General features: G+C 46.9%; 1 protein-coding gene across 2 annotated transcripts; it reads right to left on the bottom strand.

Moving 5' to 3' along the window:
• Positions 1-6941: 6941 nt before the first annotated feature.
• Positions 6942-19895, bottom strand: HEATR9 (HEAT repeat containing 9). 2 transcript variants are annotated; one of them, XM_004747137.3, is made up of 15 exons: positions 19675-19895; positions 18770-18819; positions 17295-17476; positions 16916-17042; positions 16651-16707; positions 16416-16472; positions 15630-15687; positions 15131-15261; positions 10744-10926; positions 10244-10336; positions 10031-10150; positions 8896-8969; positions 8384-8435; positions 7868-7954; positions 6942-7622 (listed from the first exon to the last, which is right to left on the bottom strand). In XM_004747137.3, exons 1-15 carry the CDS (start codon positions 19760-19762, stop codon positions 7260-7262), a joined length of 1722 nt encoding a protein of 573 aa, XP_004747194.1. In that variant the 5' UTR covers positions 19763-19895; the 3' UTR covers positions 6942-7259. The 2 variants fall into 2 exon arrangements, with proteins under 2 accessions (XP_004747194.1, XP_004747196.1); XM_004747139.3 differs by lacking the exon at positions 17295-17476 and having other exon boundaries at positions 18770-19758.
• Positions 19896-19978: the final 83 nt, after the last annotated feature.

Raw genomic sequence — 19978 nt, 5'->3', positions numbered from 1 at the left:
AACTCTCTCCATCCTTACCAAGTGTGAGGCATTGCACAAGATGCTGGATATGTTGCCCATCAAGCAGACAGTATAAGGACTGACAATACTCCAGTAAGAATTAAGTACGAGGTGCTTTGAAGGCTGATTGGTAGAACACAGTCCAGTCAGTTGGGGTCAAGAAGGCTTGCTAAGTCTTGAGATAAGAGTGGTAATTGTCCAAGTACGAAGGCTAGGTGAGGAAATGGTGTTCCCAGCAGAAAACAATATGAGCACGTAAGCCAGGAGGTAAGATAGTGAAGAACAAGCCCTGTGTTTGGGAATTGTATATAGTGTTTGTGATTAGAGGGAGGAGTTCAGGGAGGGGCCTGCAAAAGTAAGACTGGAGAGGTAAGTAAGCTTGGTGAGAAGGTCCTTCCATTTCATTTTTCCCCTGCCTCAAAATAGAGAATCACTAAAAGATTTTAACCAGGGGCGTGGCCTGACCTGAGTGGCATCAACTGAAGGATTCCTATGGCTGCCTGTGGAGATGCTGGACTGGAGACAGAATGGTAAGCCAGGTGAGCGAGATCCTGGTCTGAGCTCAAAGACTGGACAAGGAGGAGAGAACTAATTTGATTTGAGAAAGGAGGGAGGGACATTTGACAGGATTTGGCTGGATGTCAGAAATTGTGGGGAGAGAAGTCAGGTTTCTGGTCTGGTAATTGGTAGATGTGCTGCTCACTTAAATAGACACTGGGGGGCGCCTGGGTGGCTCAGTGGGTTAAAGCCTCTGCCTTCAGCTTGGGTCATGATCCCAGGATCCTGGGATCGAGCCCCACATCGGGCTCTCTGCTCTGCAGAGAGCCTGCTTCCTCCTCTCTCTGCCTGCCTCCTTGCCTACTTGTGATCTCTCTCTGTCAAATAAATAAATAAAATCTTTAAAAATAAATAAGTAAATAGACACTGGGAGAAGGAACAGGTTTGGGAACGAATGAGGGGAGTGATTTCAGTAGGAGTGATTCAGTAGGTGTGCAAATCTGCAGCTTAGAAAATGGCATTCAACATGATGCACCTTGATTTTTTTCCTTTACTATTTTCTCCTTTGATGGTTTCCCTACTTGACCTTCACATGTTGGAAGTTTCTTAGGGCTTGTCCTGATCACCTTTGTCTTTCTGTTTATACCCATTTTTATCCTGGAAGATACAGTGATGACTGCCAAATTTAAGTCTGTAGTCTTGACCTCTGCCCTTAACTCTGGATTATATTCACCTTCCTACTTGACCTAGTCTGTTTTTTTTTTTTTAAAGATTTTATTTATTTGAGGGGGTACCTGGGTGGCTCAGTGGTTTAAAGCCCCTGCCTTCGGCTCAGGCCATGATCTCAGGGTCCTGGTATCGAGCCCCGCATTGGGCTCTCTGCTCAGCAGGGAGCCTGCTTCCTCCTCTCTCTGCCTGCCTCTCTGCCTACTTGTGATCTCTTTCTCTCTGTCCAATAAATAGATAAAATCTTAAAGGAAAAATATGTTATTTATTTGAGAGAGTATGAGAGAGAGAGAGAGTATGTGTGTGCTTAAGTAGGGTCAGAGGGAGAAGCAGACTCCCCCTGAGCAGGGAGCTGGACATGTGGCTTCATCCCAGGACTCCAGGGACTTAACCAGACACTTAACCAGCTGAGCCACGCAGGTGCTCCTCTAGTTTACCTTTTCATTAGTATGTATTGAACAGAACACATTTTTTTTTTTTTTTTTTGGTCACTCCACTGGGACTAAACAAAACTTTTGATCTCCCTCTCCAGATCCGTTTCTCTTTTCCTAGGCTTCCTCATCTCAGTAAATGCCTTCACTGTCCTCCCAGACCAGACTGAAACCTTTAGAGTTTACACTTCATTTCTCTTTCATTAGTCCTACCTGCAGCTCTTTTTAATTTTATCTCCAAAGTATATCCCAAAACCATCTTTATATTTTTGGTTACAATCCTGGTATGAACTGTAAATATCTCTCTTCTGTATAGTTGCAAAGCCCATTTATAGGTCCCCACAACACAATCTTGTTCCTCTAACGTCTGTTTTTACCATAGCAGCCAAATGATACTCTAAAGATATGAATGACTGTGTTGTGCCTTTCATTGACTTTTTTTTTTTTTTTTAAGTATCCTCCATGCTCAATGTGGGACTTCTATCATGACCCTGAGATTGAGAGTCACTGCTCTACCAACTGAGCCAGCCGGGTACCCTATTGACTTTTACTACATGTAGGCTATAAATTCCTTACCCTGGGTTGCAAAGCCCTTATGATCTGACCTCTGTCTCCCTCTCCCACCTTATTATGTAACATTTATCCATACTTACCTTGCAAAACCACATTGGTCATAATTCTTGATGGTACCAAATATGCTTCTGCTTCAGTATCTTTGCTTAGGCTTTGTCTAGGATTCTTCTTCCTCAAATATTCACATGGCTGACTACTTTTCACAGTAATGTTGGGTCAGATTCCACCTCCCGTCTCTGGCCTTCCTATTTAAAACACTGCCTCTCTCCAGTGACTCTCCTAACTCTTACAATGTCATCACATTGTAAGAGGCGACCTTACAATCACTATTTGAGGCGACCTTTTTGTGGTTGCCAGTTTCTTTTCCATTAGAATATAATCTCTAGGAAAGTAGGGAACCTTACCTGTTTTTCACTGTTTTACCCTACTGCCTAGAACAGTGTTTGACTCAGAATAGTTACTCGAATATTGACTAAATGAATCTGTTAGAGATACAGATTTGAGATTAATGAGAGCCACTAATATATAAATGGTAAAGTACTGAGGAGATAAAATTATAGTAAGACTGTCTGTAGAGTACTGCTTCATCCAAGCTGTATACTGAAATTAGTGAGAAAGTTTTTGAAAACACAAGGATGCTGGGTTCTACTCCAAGACAGTGAAATCTGTTAGGCCTGGGAATTAAAAAAAAAAAAAAAAATCCTCAGTTGATTTTAATGGTTTGGTAGACAGTACGTAGGGAGAAGAGCTTAGACCTGGACCCTGAGAAATGCTAATATTTGAGGTAATAGAAGAGGATCACGAGAGTAGAGACTGGGAATGTCCAGTGAGGTGTTGGTAGAACCCAAGGGAAGAGTGGATTTTAAGGAGGGAGAAGCTAGTGGTTTTGAGTGCTCAAGTCAGGCCAAGTCATTCAAAGGTTAGAAAGCATTCATATTTAGTGATATGGAGATTGTAAATTATCTCACCATGGGGATTCTCAACCTTGGCACTACTGACATTTCAACTGGATAATTCTTACTGTGGGGGGCTGCCCTGTGCATTGTAGGATGTTTAGCAGTATCCCTGGCCTCTACCATAAGACACCAGTAGCAGCCCCCAGTTGTAACAATTACAAATGTCTCCCAGTATTGCCATGTGTCCTTTTGGGGGCAAAATTGCCCCTTTCTAGAACCACTGCCTTAGCAAAAGCCTTTTTTTGTTTTTTGTTTTTTGTTAAAGAGTATTTATTCATTTGACAGAGAGATCACAAGCAGGCAGAGACAGAGAGAGGAGGAAGCAGGCTCCCTGCTGAGCAGAGAGCCTGATGCAGTGCTCCATCCTAGGACCCTGAGAACATGACCTGAGCCGAAGGCAGACGCTTAACCCACTGAGCCACCCAGGTGCCCCGCAAAAGCCTTTTTGATGGAGAGTTGAATTGTGAACACAAACTGAAGTGGGATGGTGAATAATAAAAAGAGAAATGGAGACCAGTAATATGGTCAACTAAGAATCTTTATTATGAAGGATGGTTAGAGGTGGGATGAATTAAGAGGAGGCATCTAGGTAGGGATGTGGGTTTGTGAGAGATTATTTTTAAGGTGGGTATTAAGCATGTTTATATTCTCCTTGCAAGGAGATGGGGAGAATTAATATTCACATCCCTTGAATGAATGGTGGCCAGAACATTAGCAAAGGATATGCCTTAGAAGAAGAGAATGTCTTGCGTTATGACAAAGGGGGTAAGGATAGTTGAAGATGGTGATAATAATGGTAGCAGACGATTAATACCTATTGGGAGGTTACCATGTGCCAGGCACTGTTAGAAGCAGTCTGTGTGTTAGCTAATTCTCACAACAGTGTTGTGAACCAAGGAGGTATAGGAAACACTTTGGAGAAGAGGTGAATGGTTTAAATGATTTTGACTGCCACTTGGAAGGGGCTTTTCAGAGGGTCCAGTGAAGAACAGAGGTACCGAGAGGCTAAGCAACTTGTCCAGGATCATATCTCTAGTGCATGGCAGAGTCAGGATCCTAATCCAAGGATCTGGACTTAGAGCCTGTGCTCTTTACTATGTCTAAGGATGCTTATAACAGAGGTGGTAGGAAGTTGAGTTAATTCCATCCAATGTCTTTTTCCCTCCTGAGTATAGTAAAGTATGATGGTCTGCTGAGAGTTGCAGGATATGATAGAGTTTGAAGAGACTGTATTGTGAGGATAGCAGGGAAGGCTTGAAACAACGATTGTAGGAAATAGGAAAGTATTATGATTAGGAACCCATAAAATTGCCAGACAATAATAAAAGCTCAATTAAACATGGGGGCAAGTGTTTTGTGGGTACAGTCTGTATGGATATGTGATTTTTCTCCATCTTTAATCAGCAACCTGTTTTTAGGAACAGAGGCAGTTTGATTCAGGGTTAGGGATTTTGCTAGTCAGATACTAGTAAAAATTTCAAATTAGTCTCATACCTAGTAGAGAATGAGAAAAGTGAGGATAGTGGTTGATGGATGAAGTCCAGGCTGAGTAGGAAAAAAAGTGAGGAAGTTGAAGAATGTAGCGATGTCAAGAGCCTAGTGTTACTGATGAGATTCAAAAACTGGCACTGGGGATAAAAAGAGCTGGATAGATAGCTTTGGGTCCTAAAGTAGATGTTCAGGATGAAGTAATTCTCAGGGATGTTAGGAGCTAGATGTGGCCATGGAAGTGGGTGGCTGAAGTGAATGGAAAGGAGAAACCTTTGTAGTTGAGTCAAGAACTGAGGAGATGGGGTGGTAGATGTTGTTACCATGAGGGTGAAAGCAAGACTAAGGTTCAGGTGATGAATGAAAGAAAATAGAGAAGTGGACCAGGGGGTGGGATAACTGGAGAACCAAGACCCTCAGAAGCAGTGATTTTTATGTGAAGGCGCAGGACAATGGTGACATTGAAAGGAATGGAAGATGATGAACAACACCTAAGACTTTGGGAAGAGGCTAGTTCAAGGGAGAGAGCCAGATTTCAGTTATAGCATGGACATGGATGAGAATGTTGGAAGAGGAGGAGGGTGTATATGGCTTGTGTTGTCATCATTTCTGCTGCCATCAGAGGGTGCATTCAGAGGTTTCATTAGCAAGAAGGTGGTGGGGAACTTAAGTATTTTGGATGGTGTCCAAAGAGCAATACCAACACACCCTGTTGGCTAAAAGAAGTGGGCATTTCAGGCTTCAGAGAGAAACTGGCCACAGCTTGGATTAATGAAGCATGTTTGTCAGGGGGTTGCATCTCTGTGGCTTTGGTACTGGGAATGCTCTAGTCCATTGCTGGTGTACCGGATGGTGGGTGCTCTCTGCAGAGCTTTATGTCAGTGCTGTCTTAAATCTTCTGATGAGGATTGGTGAGATTAGGATTGAGGTGTTGAGCAGAGACTGCTACCTGGTCAAGTAGTAAGACCATCCTCTAGGGGCGCCTGGGTGGCTCAGTGGGTTAGTAAGTCTCTGCCTTCGGCTCAGGTCATGGTCTCAGGGTCCTGGGATCGAGCCCTGCATCGGGCTCTCTGCTCAGTGGGGAGCCTGCTTCCCTAACCCCCCTGCCTGCCTCTCTGCCTACTTGTGATCTCTCTCTCCATCAAATAAATAAAATCTTTTAAAAAAGGACAATTCTCTAGAGAGTTAGAAATATGGAGGAGGAGGAGCAGAGGTTGGAGATCTGTGGGCAGGATTTTGCTGGGGTTGAGAACCTGAATTAGGTAGTTAGTAAGCCCTCATTTGTACCCACAGGCTGTTAAGGCCCAGGGAAATTGCGGTGAGATTGCTTATTGGCCCAAAGGTACAGAGTGGGCAAGAGAGGAGGATCATTTTTGCCATTTTTGGTCTTTGTGCCACACGAGGGGAGGCAGCTAGCGTTGCATCTAATCCAGGATAGTGAAACTACTCTTCCGGTTTTTACTTACAGCTCTCTGAGGCAAAACATGCATCTGAAAGTGGTGGGATAGGTAGGGAGATAACATCAGACTGACACACACAATGTTAAATTCAGATAACTGGACCACTCTAGAACCTGGAGCGTGGGGAAATGGAAAGGTGCATCCATTTTACTTTGACCTTTCTCTGCTTAATCAGAAGAAGTTGACCTCACCGTAGGTCACTTCAATCAGATTGGGGGAATTAATAGGGCTGGCAGGACGTTTTTAACCTCTGGAGGTCACAGGGTCACATGACAACACTGAAGAAAGGAGGAAAGCAGCTCACATTTGAGTACTTACTATGTGATGCTAGGCACTCTTAGGATTTGTTATTGTTTACTCCTCAGAGAAGCTCTCTGAAGTAGTATGCGTTATTCTCATCTTATAGGTGAGGAAACAAAGATTAACTTGTCCAAAGTCAAAGTTCAAAAAAGTGATGGTCATGGTCTCAGGGTCCTGGGATTTAGACATCAGATTTTCCTGACTCCACTAAGTCTGGGTTTTTTCTTTTTGATGGAGGATGTAGATTGTTGGGATTGGTGTACCAGGTCCCACTGGCAAAGGGAAACAGGCCTCTAGAACAAACATGGGAGAAACAAGCAGTTTTAGAGAGTAAATAGGGCCTGTCTCAGCATGGTCCTGAGGGAGGCAGAAAGCAGGTGGTGACAAGACCGAGATGGTTGGTCTTGAGTATAGCCTCGTTACCTCCTGACCACTGGGAAGTGGTGGAGAGGGACGGCAAGTTAGTAGGAGGAAATGGTCCAAGAGCCAAGCTTTCCAGGATTTTCTCCTACTTTTCCTTCTATAGCCCACTCTGGGCAGAGGCTTATTAAATTCTGGGCATAAACAAGGGCTTGATTTAGGGAGGCAGGTTGGCTACTGGAGCAGCTCTGTCTCTTTCCCTTTGTGAAAAGAACATGAGGCTGAGTGAATTAATACTCAACCAGGAGAGAGGAGACCTGAGTTTCTGTGCAGCCCCTGACAAGGACCAGGAGTAATAGGTAGAGTGACACTCATTTATTCATGCAAGATAAGTATAGATTGTTTTCTCAAGGGAGCCTAAGGAGCATCCTCGGGAAGAGAGTGGGGACTTGGTCTGAAGAACTGACCTATTGGGAGGTTTTAGCAAGGATCCGGAGCTGCTTCCTGATCTTTGGTGTCCAGGGCCCTGTGGCTGGTGCCCTGTGTTTTGGTTTAGAGAAACAGGGTGGGAAGGCAGAGCCTTTTTGGGCACTCAACTTTTTCTTTTGGTCTGGTGTGGCTCTGGACTTCGCAATAAACAAGGGGTTCAGCTGTGCAAGTCGGAAGTCTTGGATAGTTAACTCTTCTGGGTTCTCAGGCTCTTTCCGAAACCTCATAGGCCCTTCCTCTTCATTAGTCTTAAGTACCTCATATTCACAGAGAACCTTGTTCTTCAGCTTGTTTTGGATCCAGGGATCAATTGAGGCCAAGAGAGTTAATGTTTCTTGAAGCTGCATTGAAACGAAGGTCCTGTGGCTGGCTCACTTCGGGCCAAGTTTGGGAGTGGAGGGGGCACCTCAGGGAGGGGGAGTGCTCTGGCCACAGGCCACTCTGTCTCCAAGGAATGAAGTCAAGGGATAGTGTGAGGCTCATTCCCCTTTCCTCCCTCCTGACAAAGAACAAGTGGTGAGGATGGGCGGGAGAGGCCTCTAGAGGAGGGGTAGAGAAGCAGAAGAGGTGGGCGGGAATGCCTTACACTTTTCTTCACAGCCTGGCTCTTTTCTGTGTCTAGCATGTCCAGGAGCAAGTGGTACACTTGTAGGCTGCGGATCCCCAGGACGCCCTGGCAGAGGCGAATGAGAGTAACTAGGCAGCCTAGGAACATGCCCCATTGGTGCTCTTTTCCATTCTAGTGCCCTCTGATGACCCTGGGGCCTGGAGAGAAGGGGCACTATAGCTCCCCAGCCGAGGTACCCCATTCTTCCCCTTTTGCAGCCATCACTGGGGTTGGGTTGGGTTCCAGCACATACTGTTCACCAGGAAGAATCGAGACTATCTAAGCAATGCCTTTCATACCCATCTACTGTCCTTTATTCCACCTACCTCTTGTCCCGAAAAAGAGGTTACCCCTGAATTCCTGGTAGGGCTGGATTTCTAAAATAAGCAAACCTCCCCAAACTTTATAGCCCTTTCTGCCCCCGAGTAATTGTGCTCACGTGCCTGCTCCCCCTGCCATCAACACATGTGGTCAGAGGAGCAGGGCTGGCCTTACCAAAGAGATGACTGCTTCTTGGCGTGCAGTGGCATTTGAGTTCATCAGTTGCCTGTGTAGAAGGGAATAAGCGTGTTATCCAATTAGAGGGTAGGAGAGGAGGGCTGGTTGTTCCTTCTGGAAGCCCAGAATGAGTCAGACCTAAGGCCAATGAGGGGTGCTAATTTCATCAATTGCTCCTTCTTGTTACTTGGGTCAGGAAAGGAGCTAGGAAGGGAAAGGCAGGAACTGCAATTTGCCAGGAGGCACTGGATGACAACTAGAACTCACATCTGTCCAGAACTCTACCTTTTACAGATCCCTTTCATATCCTCGTATTTTATAGGAACCCTGAGTGGTAGGTATTATCAGCCCCTTTTTACAGACAAAGAAAATCCCAGGGGTGAACGAGTGAGTTGGCCAGGGGCATGGGCAAGTGAGAAATAAGAATTAGGATCAGATTTTCAGCTCTCTCTGACCCTTTTCCAGAGCCTAGGATTTGGCTCCGGCAGCTCCCAGCCCAAGCCACTCACGCCTCCACCAAATTCATCATTGTAGGCTTCATCTTGAGCTCTTCCACGATTTCAGCCACAGCCTGCCTCATAGCCTGGAGGAGGATTAAGGTGGGACAACAGAGAAAAGGAATGCAGGAGTGTACCTTCAGGTGCACACAGACCTTCTCCCAAAGTTGACCTTGTGCTACATGTGGTTCTTGCCTTGAACTCATCCGGTAGGGGGAGCAGACCAGTGAGTAGGCACTGAACTAACTATAGAGTGAACATAAGAGGATCAGTCTGGGTACCAGCAAGATTTGCTGGAAGAAGTGATGCCTCAGCTGAATCCTGGTGAAATGCAGTTAACCACTAGAGGGCTGGGAGCAGAGTGATTTTTGGGCAGAGTGGAGGGCATGTACAAAAGCTTAGAGGCAAGAGAGCACACACAGAGGTTAGGGAACAGAAAATATTTGGCTAGGTGACCACACTGAGACTCCTCAAAGTGGGGCATTCTGAGGTATTACACTGGGATAACAAGTATAAATGAGGGCAGGATCGTTTTAAGCTTAACTGGTGCGTGGCCCTGAGCGGAAGTGGGGAGCGATGAAGCTAGAGAGGGAAGCAGGCCTTGAAGGGCAACGTAAGCCTTCCTGAGGGCATTGGGGAACTACTGAAAAATATCATGCAGAGGTGAGACACAATCTGATGTACATTTCAGAAAAATGTCTTTAGAAGTTCTGTGACTGGTTCTGTAACAAGCTACAATAAAGCTGAAAGCAAAGGAGCACAGAGGAAGGCAGGGTTCATTCTGTTGGAGGTGGTTGGGAAAGGTTCCCATAGGAGGCGTTTGGACTGGCCTTGCGGGAGCCATGTTACTGTGACCGGCAGGAGGAGGAGGGAGGAGTGAATAAATAGCACGAGGCAGTTTTTCACCTCAGAGGGAGGGAGGGATGACTTGGCACTTTTCACTGAGAGAACTGCCTGAGCCAAAGCAAGGTGGCTTGAAAACATGGGCCCCATTAGGGGAATGGGAACAGGGAGTGCATTAGTGCCTTAGAATGAATATGATACTTTGTGGGGCAGTGTGGTGGGAGTCAAGCCAGCAGAGGTCTTCAGAGAAGGGAAAGGAGGCAGATTTGGGCTGTCTGGGTTTGGGAACTTTGGTCTCACTTACAAGGAAAGGTTCATTATACGTCTTCCTCCAGAGCAGGTTAAATGTGAATCCCTCCAGCCCTTGCTCCTGGATCTTTTCCAGCCCAACAGTCTTGAGCATCTGGGTGGCTTCAAAGCGGTGCTGAGGGTAGGTGGAAGGATAGACGCTCTTCCTCATCCCTCAGCCCGTGCTAGTGCTGGAGAAGAAAGGGTCCTCGGCAGTCTGAGAGCTTACCTCGAGGACACGAGAATAGCACAGCTGGTCTAGGATGGCCTTGGTGACTGTGGCCGTGTGTACGTGCATCATCTTGACCAGCATCCTGAGTGCCTGTGGGGGGCAGGCAATGTAGGTTGGGGTGTACAGAGCCAAGAGGTATCTGGACAGCCAGGGAAGCTTGAGGGCTGAGCCTAAAGCTCATGGGGAACAGATGGGGTCCATTCTCCTCCCTCTTTGCCTTTTGAGTGAGAAAATAAGTTCATGTACGCACATATGTGCACATTTCTAAATGAATACTCATACAAATCTAATATATACAGACACATGTACACCTACGTCTGTGTGACCCCATACTCGTGCATATACATATTCACAGACACACAGAGGGCCCCACAAATACCCCCCACTGAAGCTTCATTTCTCTGGTTGAGTAGGACGTGGTCCAGGCTGTACCAAAGTCAGCACCAGCCTCGGTTCCCCGGCGCTCCCCAGGGAGCCCAGCCTCCTGCCCCTCACACCTTCATCTGCTGCGTTTTAGACCCTTGGCTCAGGCAGTGCAGCAAGAACTCCTGGGCTGTGTTGCTGCAGGGCCTCAGGAAACCCAAGCACAGGGCTGCCTCCACAGCTGCTTTGTTCGATGACCTATTTATCAGCATCCGCAACACAGGTACCAACTTCTCTTCATCCCCGACTTGAGTTCTCTGAGGGAGACAAGGAGTGAAATGGGCAGGGGGACTATGTTTTCAGCCGGCCTTTGTTAAGAGGGCCAGTCACTGCTACTTTCAGAGCACAGTCCCTTCTCCTCATGTCCTCAGATTATTTCACCCACTTCCCCTTATTTGTGCTGCCCTCCACTTGCTCTTAGGGCGTATCCCCTCGTTTCTCTAGGACTTTATCTTGTGGATGGTTGAGTGTCGCTCTCCTCAACACTTCTGCCGCCTTAATTCCTGACATTTAAAAAAATACATGTCATTGGGCGCCTGGGTGGCTCAGTGGGTTAAAGCCTCTGCCTTCAGCTCAGGTCATGATCCCAGAGTCCTGGGATCAAGCCCCACATCAGGCTCTCTGCTCAGCAGGGGGCCTGCTTCCTCTTCTCTCTCTGCCCGCCTCTCTGCCTACTTGTGATCTCTCTCTGTCAAATAAATAAATAAAATCTTAAAAAAAAAATACATGTCATTAATCCTACTCCTGTTCTCCAATAGTCTTGTTCTTGTCCTCCATTCTATGTCAGTCATTAGTTTTCACAGGTTTTTATCATTATCCATTACTGTGACTTCTCCATGATCTCCATTTCACGGACCCCACTCTCTAACCATCACCTCCTCTCTTTCCAACTCACCTGCCGTCGCCATTAATTGTCGGACTCTGCAAGGATTAACAGTCCATGGAGCACCTTTTCATTGCTCCTCATTTTCTTCCTTCTCTACCCAGCTTAAACTCCGTGATCCCCTGCTTGCCTCACTCCTTTACCTCCTCTTGCTTCATTGTAGTCCACACTCCACTTACTCTGTGCCTGCACTTCCTGGAGAAAAGCACACAGTCCTGATAACTGATCTTGCTTTAAGTGTGTGAGCAGAAACCTCATGTAGACTCTTAGTGCTACTAGTAACCATACTGTTTTTCCCTGGGCAATTCTTTTTCCCGCCCTCCTGATTCACACCCTGTCCTCTGGAACCTAACACTTAATTCCTCCTTCATTCTTAACTCTCAGCTGATGATCTTGCTTCCTGCTTCACTGAGCAAATACAAGCAACTGGAAGAGAAGTTCCAGAGACACCGACCACCATTTCTGTCCAACACCTGCACCCAGATAGTTCTTCCCTCCATTTATGACTACAGACTCTGCCCGTCTGTCTAAAGTCAGTCTTTCCACTTGTACGTTAGAGCTTATCTCTTCTCACCTAATCGCAACTCTTTCTTCAAAGTTATCATTTTTTTAACTACTGGACCACAGAAACATGCCATTATTTTTCTGTTTTTTTCCCCTAAAATCCACCCCTGGTGCCAGCTACAGCCCTTGCCAGCAAAACTTGAAAAGTTGTCCATCCTTGCCATCTCTAATTTCTTTCCTCCCGTTCACTCTTAAACTCCTTCTGTCAGACCTATAACCCCATGACCCCACCAGAATTGTTAAGATAATCAAGGATACCTGCATTGTTAATCTATGCATCAGTTCTTAGTCTTTATATTATTTGATGTGGCTGATTTGATTCCTTTCCTTGACATATGTTCTTCCCTTGATTTTCAGAATTCCATACTCTTGGGTTGTCTTCCTACCTAATGGCCAGCTGTCATTATTTTTTAATTTTTTTTAAAAAAGATTTTATTTACCCATTTGACAGAGAGAGATCACAAGTAGGCAGAGAGACAGGCAGAGAGAGAGGGGGAAGCAGGCTCCCTGCTGAGCAGAGAGCCCGATGCGGGGCTCGATCCCAGGACCCCAAGACCATCACCCGAGCTGAAGGCAGAGGCTTTAACCCACTGAGCTACCCAGGCGCCCCAGTATAAATTATTTCTTAAGTCTCAGTTTTATTCTTTTCATTTTCTTAACTGGGTATATCCCTTCTCTCTGTTTCAGACAAGGGCCTACCAGTATCAATTCTAGCTGTATCTTTAGGGCAACTGTAGTGAAGGGATACAATCTTGATTCATGCAGCTGTGCCACTGGGACACAGCACTGAAGAAAGAATATGTCTGCCTTTCTCTTCTTTCTGCTCACACCCTCTTCATTGTACCCCCGACACATACCAGTCTGCTTCTAACAACCGTCTCCTTGAGCTCTTAATATTCGATGCCCCAAGACTTCATACTTGGTCCTCAGTGATCTCATCTAATTGAATGATTTTAAATGCTGTGTATATGCCAACAACTCATAAATTCCTTTCTCTGGTGCAGACTTATAAACTCGAAATTGTACATACAACTCTACCTGCTGTCTCCCTTGGAGGTCCAGTAGATGTCTCAAACATAACTTGTCCAAGCCTGGACTTCTGCTATTACCTCCAAACCTGTTCTGCTTTCAAGAACATCTTAGTTGACTTCATCCTTCTTTCCTCACTGTCTTTTGTAGTGGCTTCAACCTGTCAAGAGTTTTACTAATTCCACTGCAACCACCGTGGTCCATGCCACCATTTTATTTCCCCAGGTTTGCTTCAGTAGCCCCTAATTGGTCTTTCCGCTTCTAACTGATGCCCTTACCCCCACCTCTCCATCTTTTCTCAGCAAAGGGAACCTTTTGAAATATAAGTTAGATTATGTCACTGCTTTGCTCCTTACTTCATGCAGAGTAAAAGTCCAGGTACTTGAAGTCGTCCAGAAAGCAATGATGTAGTAATGATCTAGTCTAGTAGATCTAGTCAATCTAGATTGAGTCTCCTGTTAACTACTTTGATCTTTCTTCATTTTCTGCTACTTTCTCTATTTCCACTCCACTGCAGCCATACTGGCCTACATGCTCCTGCCTTAGAGCCCTTACATTGATTGGCTCTTCTGCCGGGAATGCCTTCTCTCAGATATCTGCAAGGCTAACACCTTCACCTTTTTCATGTCTTTGCTCAAGCCTTCCCTCCCTTTTTTTTTTTTTTTTAAGATTTTTATTTATTCATTTGACAGACAGAGATCACAAGTAGGCAGAGAAGCAGGCAGAGAGAGAGAGAAGGAAGCAAGCTCCCCGCTGAGCAGAGAGCCTGATGCGGGGCTTGATCCCAGGACCCTAAGATCATGACCTGAGCTGAAGGCAGAGGCCACCCAGGTGCCCCCCTTCCCTCCCTTCTGTGTTGAAAACTGCAGCCTAGACCCATCCCCATTTGGCATTACTGATCATCCTCACTCTGATACCTAATTTTTCCACTGTACCTGTCACCTCTAACATACCATATAATTAAGTTTTCTGGTTATTATATGTCTCCCCAACAGGAAAGTAAACTCTGCAAGAGCAGGGGATCTTAGTCTGTTGGGTTCCCTGGTGTATCTTAAGGCCCTGGGACAGTGCCTGGCATATGACAGTTGTTTAATACATATTTGTTGAGTAAATGGATGAATGAAGACTTCTATTTCACATGGAGCAGTGATGGGGTCAAAGTAAGGGGACCCTAAAGGGGAAAAAATCTGAGTAGTATTGCAGACTCTCTTGATCTCTTTCCCCTCTTTTTTTTTTTTTTTTAAGATTTTATTTATTTATTTGACAGACAGAGATCACAAGTAGGCAGAGAGGCAGGCAGAGAGAGAGAGAGGGGAAGCAGGCTCCCCGCTGAGCAGAGAGTCCGATGTGGGTCTCGATCCCAGGACCCTGGGATCATGACCTGAGTGGAAGGCAGAGACTTTAACCCACTGAGCCACCCAGGCACTCCTACCTTTTCCCTCTTGAGAGAGGTTTTTTCTTCAGTAGGTTATTTTAGGGATGATAATGGTTACCATTTAAAAGGCACAGGCATTGAATGAGGTGCTTTACATACATTATCTCATTTAATTTCCTCAACAACACTATAATTACTATCCATTTCATTTGTTAAGTGTTCTTGAGTTGAAATATAGTTAACATAGTGTTGTATTAGTATAGTATAGTTGCATTAGTATAGTATAGTTAATATACAGTGTTCAGTTTCAATTTAGTGATTTAGCAGTTCTGTATATTACTCACTGCTCATCATGATGAGTGTGACTATCTCCATTTTGGAAATGAATGAACTGCGGCTCCGAAAGCCGGCTTCTCAGGGGTTGTGTGACTCCTCTGTGGCCATGCCAGTGCTTCTATTCAGGGAAGCTCTTCCACAGGGAACTCCACAAGGACAGTGTCTTCTCCCATCAAGGCTAGGAGCTAGGTTACCTTCTCCCTGACCTAAGGCAGCCAGCACCATCAATTACCTTGTCCTACCTGCCCTAGTTACTGACTCTCCTCCCAATCACCTTGTCTTTGGGGACAGCAGCCCAGGAGTTCAGAGCCACTCGTAGCCCTGTCAGAGAATCCATCATTCGCCCCTCATTTTGCCCCTTCAGCTGTGTGATGAGAACCTGGATCACGTGCTTCTGCAGGCAACCTGGACAAGGGAGGGTCCTCAGGTCAGGGCAGAGCCTCAGGGATATTCCTCTCTGCCAGGATCCATTTGACTCCACTGTGCCCTAAAGACAGAAGTTCTGTGTACTGGATCCTGAGGTGTTGCCTGTTCTCCCAGGACACTAGTGAAGCTGACTGAGCGTGGCTGCAGTTCCAGGGCCCAACCCCTCCCTCCTAATCTCTTCTCCCTTTCACCCCACTTTCCTCTCTCTGCCCACAGTACTGAGGTGAGTTCCCAGACCCTGCCAAATGCTAGGTAGAAGTGGGTATCCTTACCCAAAGGGGGAAGGGGCTACACTGCTTCCTTTTTCACTTTCTCCCACTCCCTTCCCAGAGAGGGGACATACTCACCCAGCATGGCCAGGCTTCGACAGGCCTCATACTTCACTTTCTCTGGACCAGTATGGGCCTGATTTAAGAGGCAGGTAGTGGAGATAGGCCGTGTGGTGATGGAATGTCAGAACATTAAGAATCATCTCAGCTTAACTTTTCATTTACAAGTGAGGAAACTGAGGTCTAGAGAGTGACCTGTCTATGCTCAAACACAGGACAACAGGCAGGCAATGGAAGGAAAACAACTTGGGAGTAAGACTTGTTCAGATCCCTATCTCGTCTCTAGTAGCCACGTGACCTTGGGCAAGTCACTTGGCTCACTTTCAAAGTTTCCATTTTATCATTAGAAAAAATGTACACAACGCAGAGTACTAACCACGATACGATCACGGCGTATCATTAGAAAAAATGCAGATACCTCTGCCTATTCCTAATCTGTGATATTTAAATGAGAATATGGATAAAAACGCATGTTCCCCATTATAAATTGGCCTATAAGCACAGGGCATTGATTCAGTTAAGGTAGAGAATGAACTCAGTCCCAGTTCTTTTCTGCTTTTTAATAGAGGGTCTTTTCTGTTAGACAGAGGGGACCTGCAGATTCCCCTAGCCCCACCAAGCTGCCCTTCAAGGAAGCCAAGGGCACGAGATGGGGCATGCTGTACACCGGCAGCTCTCTCCTCACTGCAGCTGACCCAGCATCCTTGCATCCTGGTGAGCCTTGTCTGTGCCCCTGTGCCCAGGCTCAACATACCTCAGACCCTGTTTCCTCCTCTCATGTGCTCCGTGCAGCCCCAGACTCACCACCTGCCATAGTGCCTCCATGACAAGCTTGTCACTGACGCCCAGGCATCCCAGAGCCTGCAAGAAAGGGAAGAGAGCTCAGACACCACCCCCATCAGTTACATCCTCTGGACACAGTTTTGTCTTAGAATACTGTCTCCCCCCCCTACCCCCCACCCCCCTAAGCATCTTTCTACTCCTCAGCTCAGCCAACTCCTACCTGTGGCCATGTTCCACCACCCTTGCCACTTCTCACCTGTGCTGCATAGAACTGCTCCTGCTCTCTGGGAGATTCCAGGCTTTTTGCGAGTTCCTGCCCACCCAAGGGAGCCAGGAGAGAGGAAGAAAGGGATTAATGTAGTTGCAGAACTTCAAACGGAGAGGAGCTCATCCAATCCCTCTTCATTTCCTCCCTCCATTTCGTAGGCAGGGACTGAGGGCTGAAGGATAATGTGAGCCCAAGGTAAGGGCACCCACAGAAAGGGAGTCTCCCCATTCTCCCTCCCACCGTGCTCCCTGACCTTTAATCTTTGCCACTTCAGGGGGTTCCCAGTAGGGTCTGAGGGCTTGGATCCTGCCCGAGATTTTACAGTCAGCTTGCTCATAGGGAGATGGAATTTTTGGATTGGCGTGCCCTCTTTGAGTTGCCTGTGTGAGAAATTGCACAGGCAGCCTTGGTCCCCTTGTTTCCTCCTTCGCACTTCACAGACTTTCCTCTGCCCTTGGTCCTCAGCCCAGCTCTGAGATGGGAGGAAGACAGATGCTCCTCCTCCTACGCCAGGCTCCTCTCTAGGATCTGTAAGCTGATTTGTCCCGCCCCTTATCCCACTCCTTCCTTCTCCTTCCTCGCTTTCCTAGAAGGTATGAAGAGTCTGGGGAATAGGGAGGGGCAGAGCACACCTAGGGTGATCTCTCATTTTCCGCAACATTTTCTGGGCTTCCCGTTCCTGTCGCTGATCATACAGAGTGTGCCAGTGTGTGTAGATCTCAGGCTTCTTGAAGTAGCAATAAGGCACTGAATGTGGCTTGCTCGGGTGCTGCCTCCAGCACTCTGGGCTGGGGGGAAACTCTTCCTTTGGCATCTAAGGGGGGTGGGAATGGCACAGCAGGGGCAGGGGATATTCCTCAGCCAGGAAAAGGACCAGGATAAAACGGGACTAGGTGAGAGGGACACCCTTTAGTCTCTCATCTAGGCTAGAGTAGGAGACCTCCTACCCATTGTGTGACTTGGGCAAGTGACTTCACCCACCAAAATCTCAGTCTTCTCATCTGCAGAATGGAGCTAAGAATCCTTGTGCTTTCTATACCCCCTGGTTGCATAGAACAAATGAGAAAGTTTATGGGACCCTTGTTGATCTGTAAACCAATCTGAGTACACCCTTTGGCTATTTGAGGAACGCAAAGCACTTTGAAAAGGCCATCTGGGCAAGGAGATGGAAAGGCAAAGGGTGAGGGAGATGTGGAGTGAAGAGGGGAAAAGACAGGCTACTGCCCCTTCATTCAGGCGTGCAGCAGGTACTTAGGGAGTACCTACTGAGTGCCAACCCCTGCACTAGGTGCTAGGGAGGCAGTCATCATCCCTGCCTTCGTGGAACTTAATAGTTGACTTGGAAAAGCAGAATTTCCTTAAACCACCTCTCTTAAACGGTCGTGAAACTGCAGCTCTGATTGTAGTGGAGGGCGGTGAGTGGCTCAGGGGACTTTCTCTCTGCAGATGAGGCTAGAATTCACGCCTATCTCTTCTCCAGCCTTTCAGAGTCCGTTCTCTGAGCAACAAGAGGGACTTCAGCCAGTGGTTTCCAATGTGGTGATTGAGAAGATCATAGTCAAGGTTGTCAGGTGATTGCCATGATTTCAGAAAGTGGAGTGCAGACTCAGAATGAGAGGGGTTTTTAGATTTAGTGAAACCAAGCAAATTAAACAACAACAACAACAACAACAACAGGATGTCCAGGTAAATTTAGATTTTAGGTATTGGATACGGTATTTGGGACATATTTATACAAAAACATTATTTATCTGAAATTCAAATTTAGTTGGGGACCCAGTATTCTGTCTGGCATATCTATGAGGATCCCTGCATCCATGAATAAAAATGACTCCTTTTTAAGCACTGCCTGCATAGCCTGAGCCTTACGGATAGTATCTCATAGCAACTCCACAAATGGAAGCTGTGACCGAAGAAGCTCCTGCGGCTCAGGGAGGGGAAGTGACTTGTCCATGGTCACACAGGAATTAGCAGCAGCCCCAGCGATGAGAGTAAGTGTTCTGTGACTTGCCCTTAAAGGAAAGGGGCGGTTTGCTGCTCCTCCCACTTCAACAAAGCTCCCGGGGGGCAGGGGGGGGGCGGTGGCGGCAAAAGTTAGAGGTCTTACCTGGTAGCAGGACAAGGGCAGGTGAACAGGAGCCATGACTTTTCTGAGTTCTGTGGTACAAATGGTGGGCTAAGAATCATCCTTTCAGGCATTCATTTATTCAGCATTTAGTGAATGGTGCGTGTTAGAATTATTTGGGGGAACTCTTAGCCTGCCTTGGCCCTACATCAGACTAATTGAATCTGATGCTCTGGGGATATAGGGTCTAGGCCTTTCAGAAAGCTCCCCAGAGGATTCTAATGTGCAGTTGATGGTGAAAACCAGGGGTCTTGTTCAGTGGTTCTCAGACTTGTGTGTGCTGTAGAATCACCTGGAGAGCCTCTTAAAACCAATTTCTGGCACTCATTCTGAGTAGAGTCAGTAGATCTAGGGTAGGGGCTGGGGATTTGGAAGAGACTGATACTGCTTGTCCTGTCACTTTGAGAACCATGGATCTAGCTGGTGAGACAGAATTGTTTACTGGTGATTAACAAAGGGAGACAAGTGTGAGGTTAGAGGCACAGGTGAGGTACAGATGAGGTACAGATGAGGCCCGTAACCTGCCTGGGAGGATCAGGGAAGGTTCCCTAGAGGCTCAGTTTAATCCACCTGGGGGTTAGCCCGAGAGATAAGGGGGAAGGGCCTTAGGCACCGGGAAAATTTCTTTCAAAGACTGGGAGGTGGGGAGTTGGATAGAGAGCAGGGTGCAGATATGGGAGCGGAAGCTGGGAAGACAGATGTCCCATCTTTGAGGTCCTGGAGCTTACCTTGAAGGCCGTGGGGAGCCACCAAGTGTCCAGTGGCCTGCCCTTACCCTTCCTGTGGATTTGCTGAACTCACGAGACCCCTATCTTGGGAGAGGGAGACAGGGCGCTTTTCTTTTCAGGCCGCACCCCTGACTCTGTTCCTGTCTATTCCAGCCTCACCTTTGGTCCTTTCTGGGTATTCCAGCCATGGGTACTTGAACATCGACCTGGAGATATCAAAGATATCAGCTGATTTTTCGTAGGCCATACTCCTCTTCTCCTGGTGGGACCACAGGGAACCCAGGCAATACAAGGCTGTTGGGAGTGTGGGGGCACAGCTGGGGGGAGACCTGTCCTCTGTGGGACAAGAGGGACTGGTGAGGGGCTGGGGCTTCTGTGGGTAGAAGCTTCCAAGTGTTGAGCAACCAGATCTCCTAGGTAAATAGAAGACTCGGGTTCCATTCTTGAGCCCCGCCCCCCCCCA

Source organism: Mustela putorius, unplaced genomic scaffold (assembly GCF_011764305.1).
Source record: "Mustela putorius furo isolate JIRA1106 unplaced genomic scaffold, ASM1176430v1.1 tig00003962_pilon_pilon_pilon, whole genome shotgun sequence".
In the NCBI taxonomy this organism is placed as follows: domain Eukaryota; kingdom Metazoa; phylum Chordata; class Mammalia; order Carnivora; family Mustelidae; genus Mustela; species Mustela putorius.
Note: the sequence above shows the minus strand (reverse complement) of the source record. Positions and strands in the feature narration are given on the sequence as shown.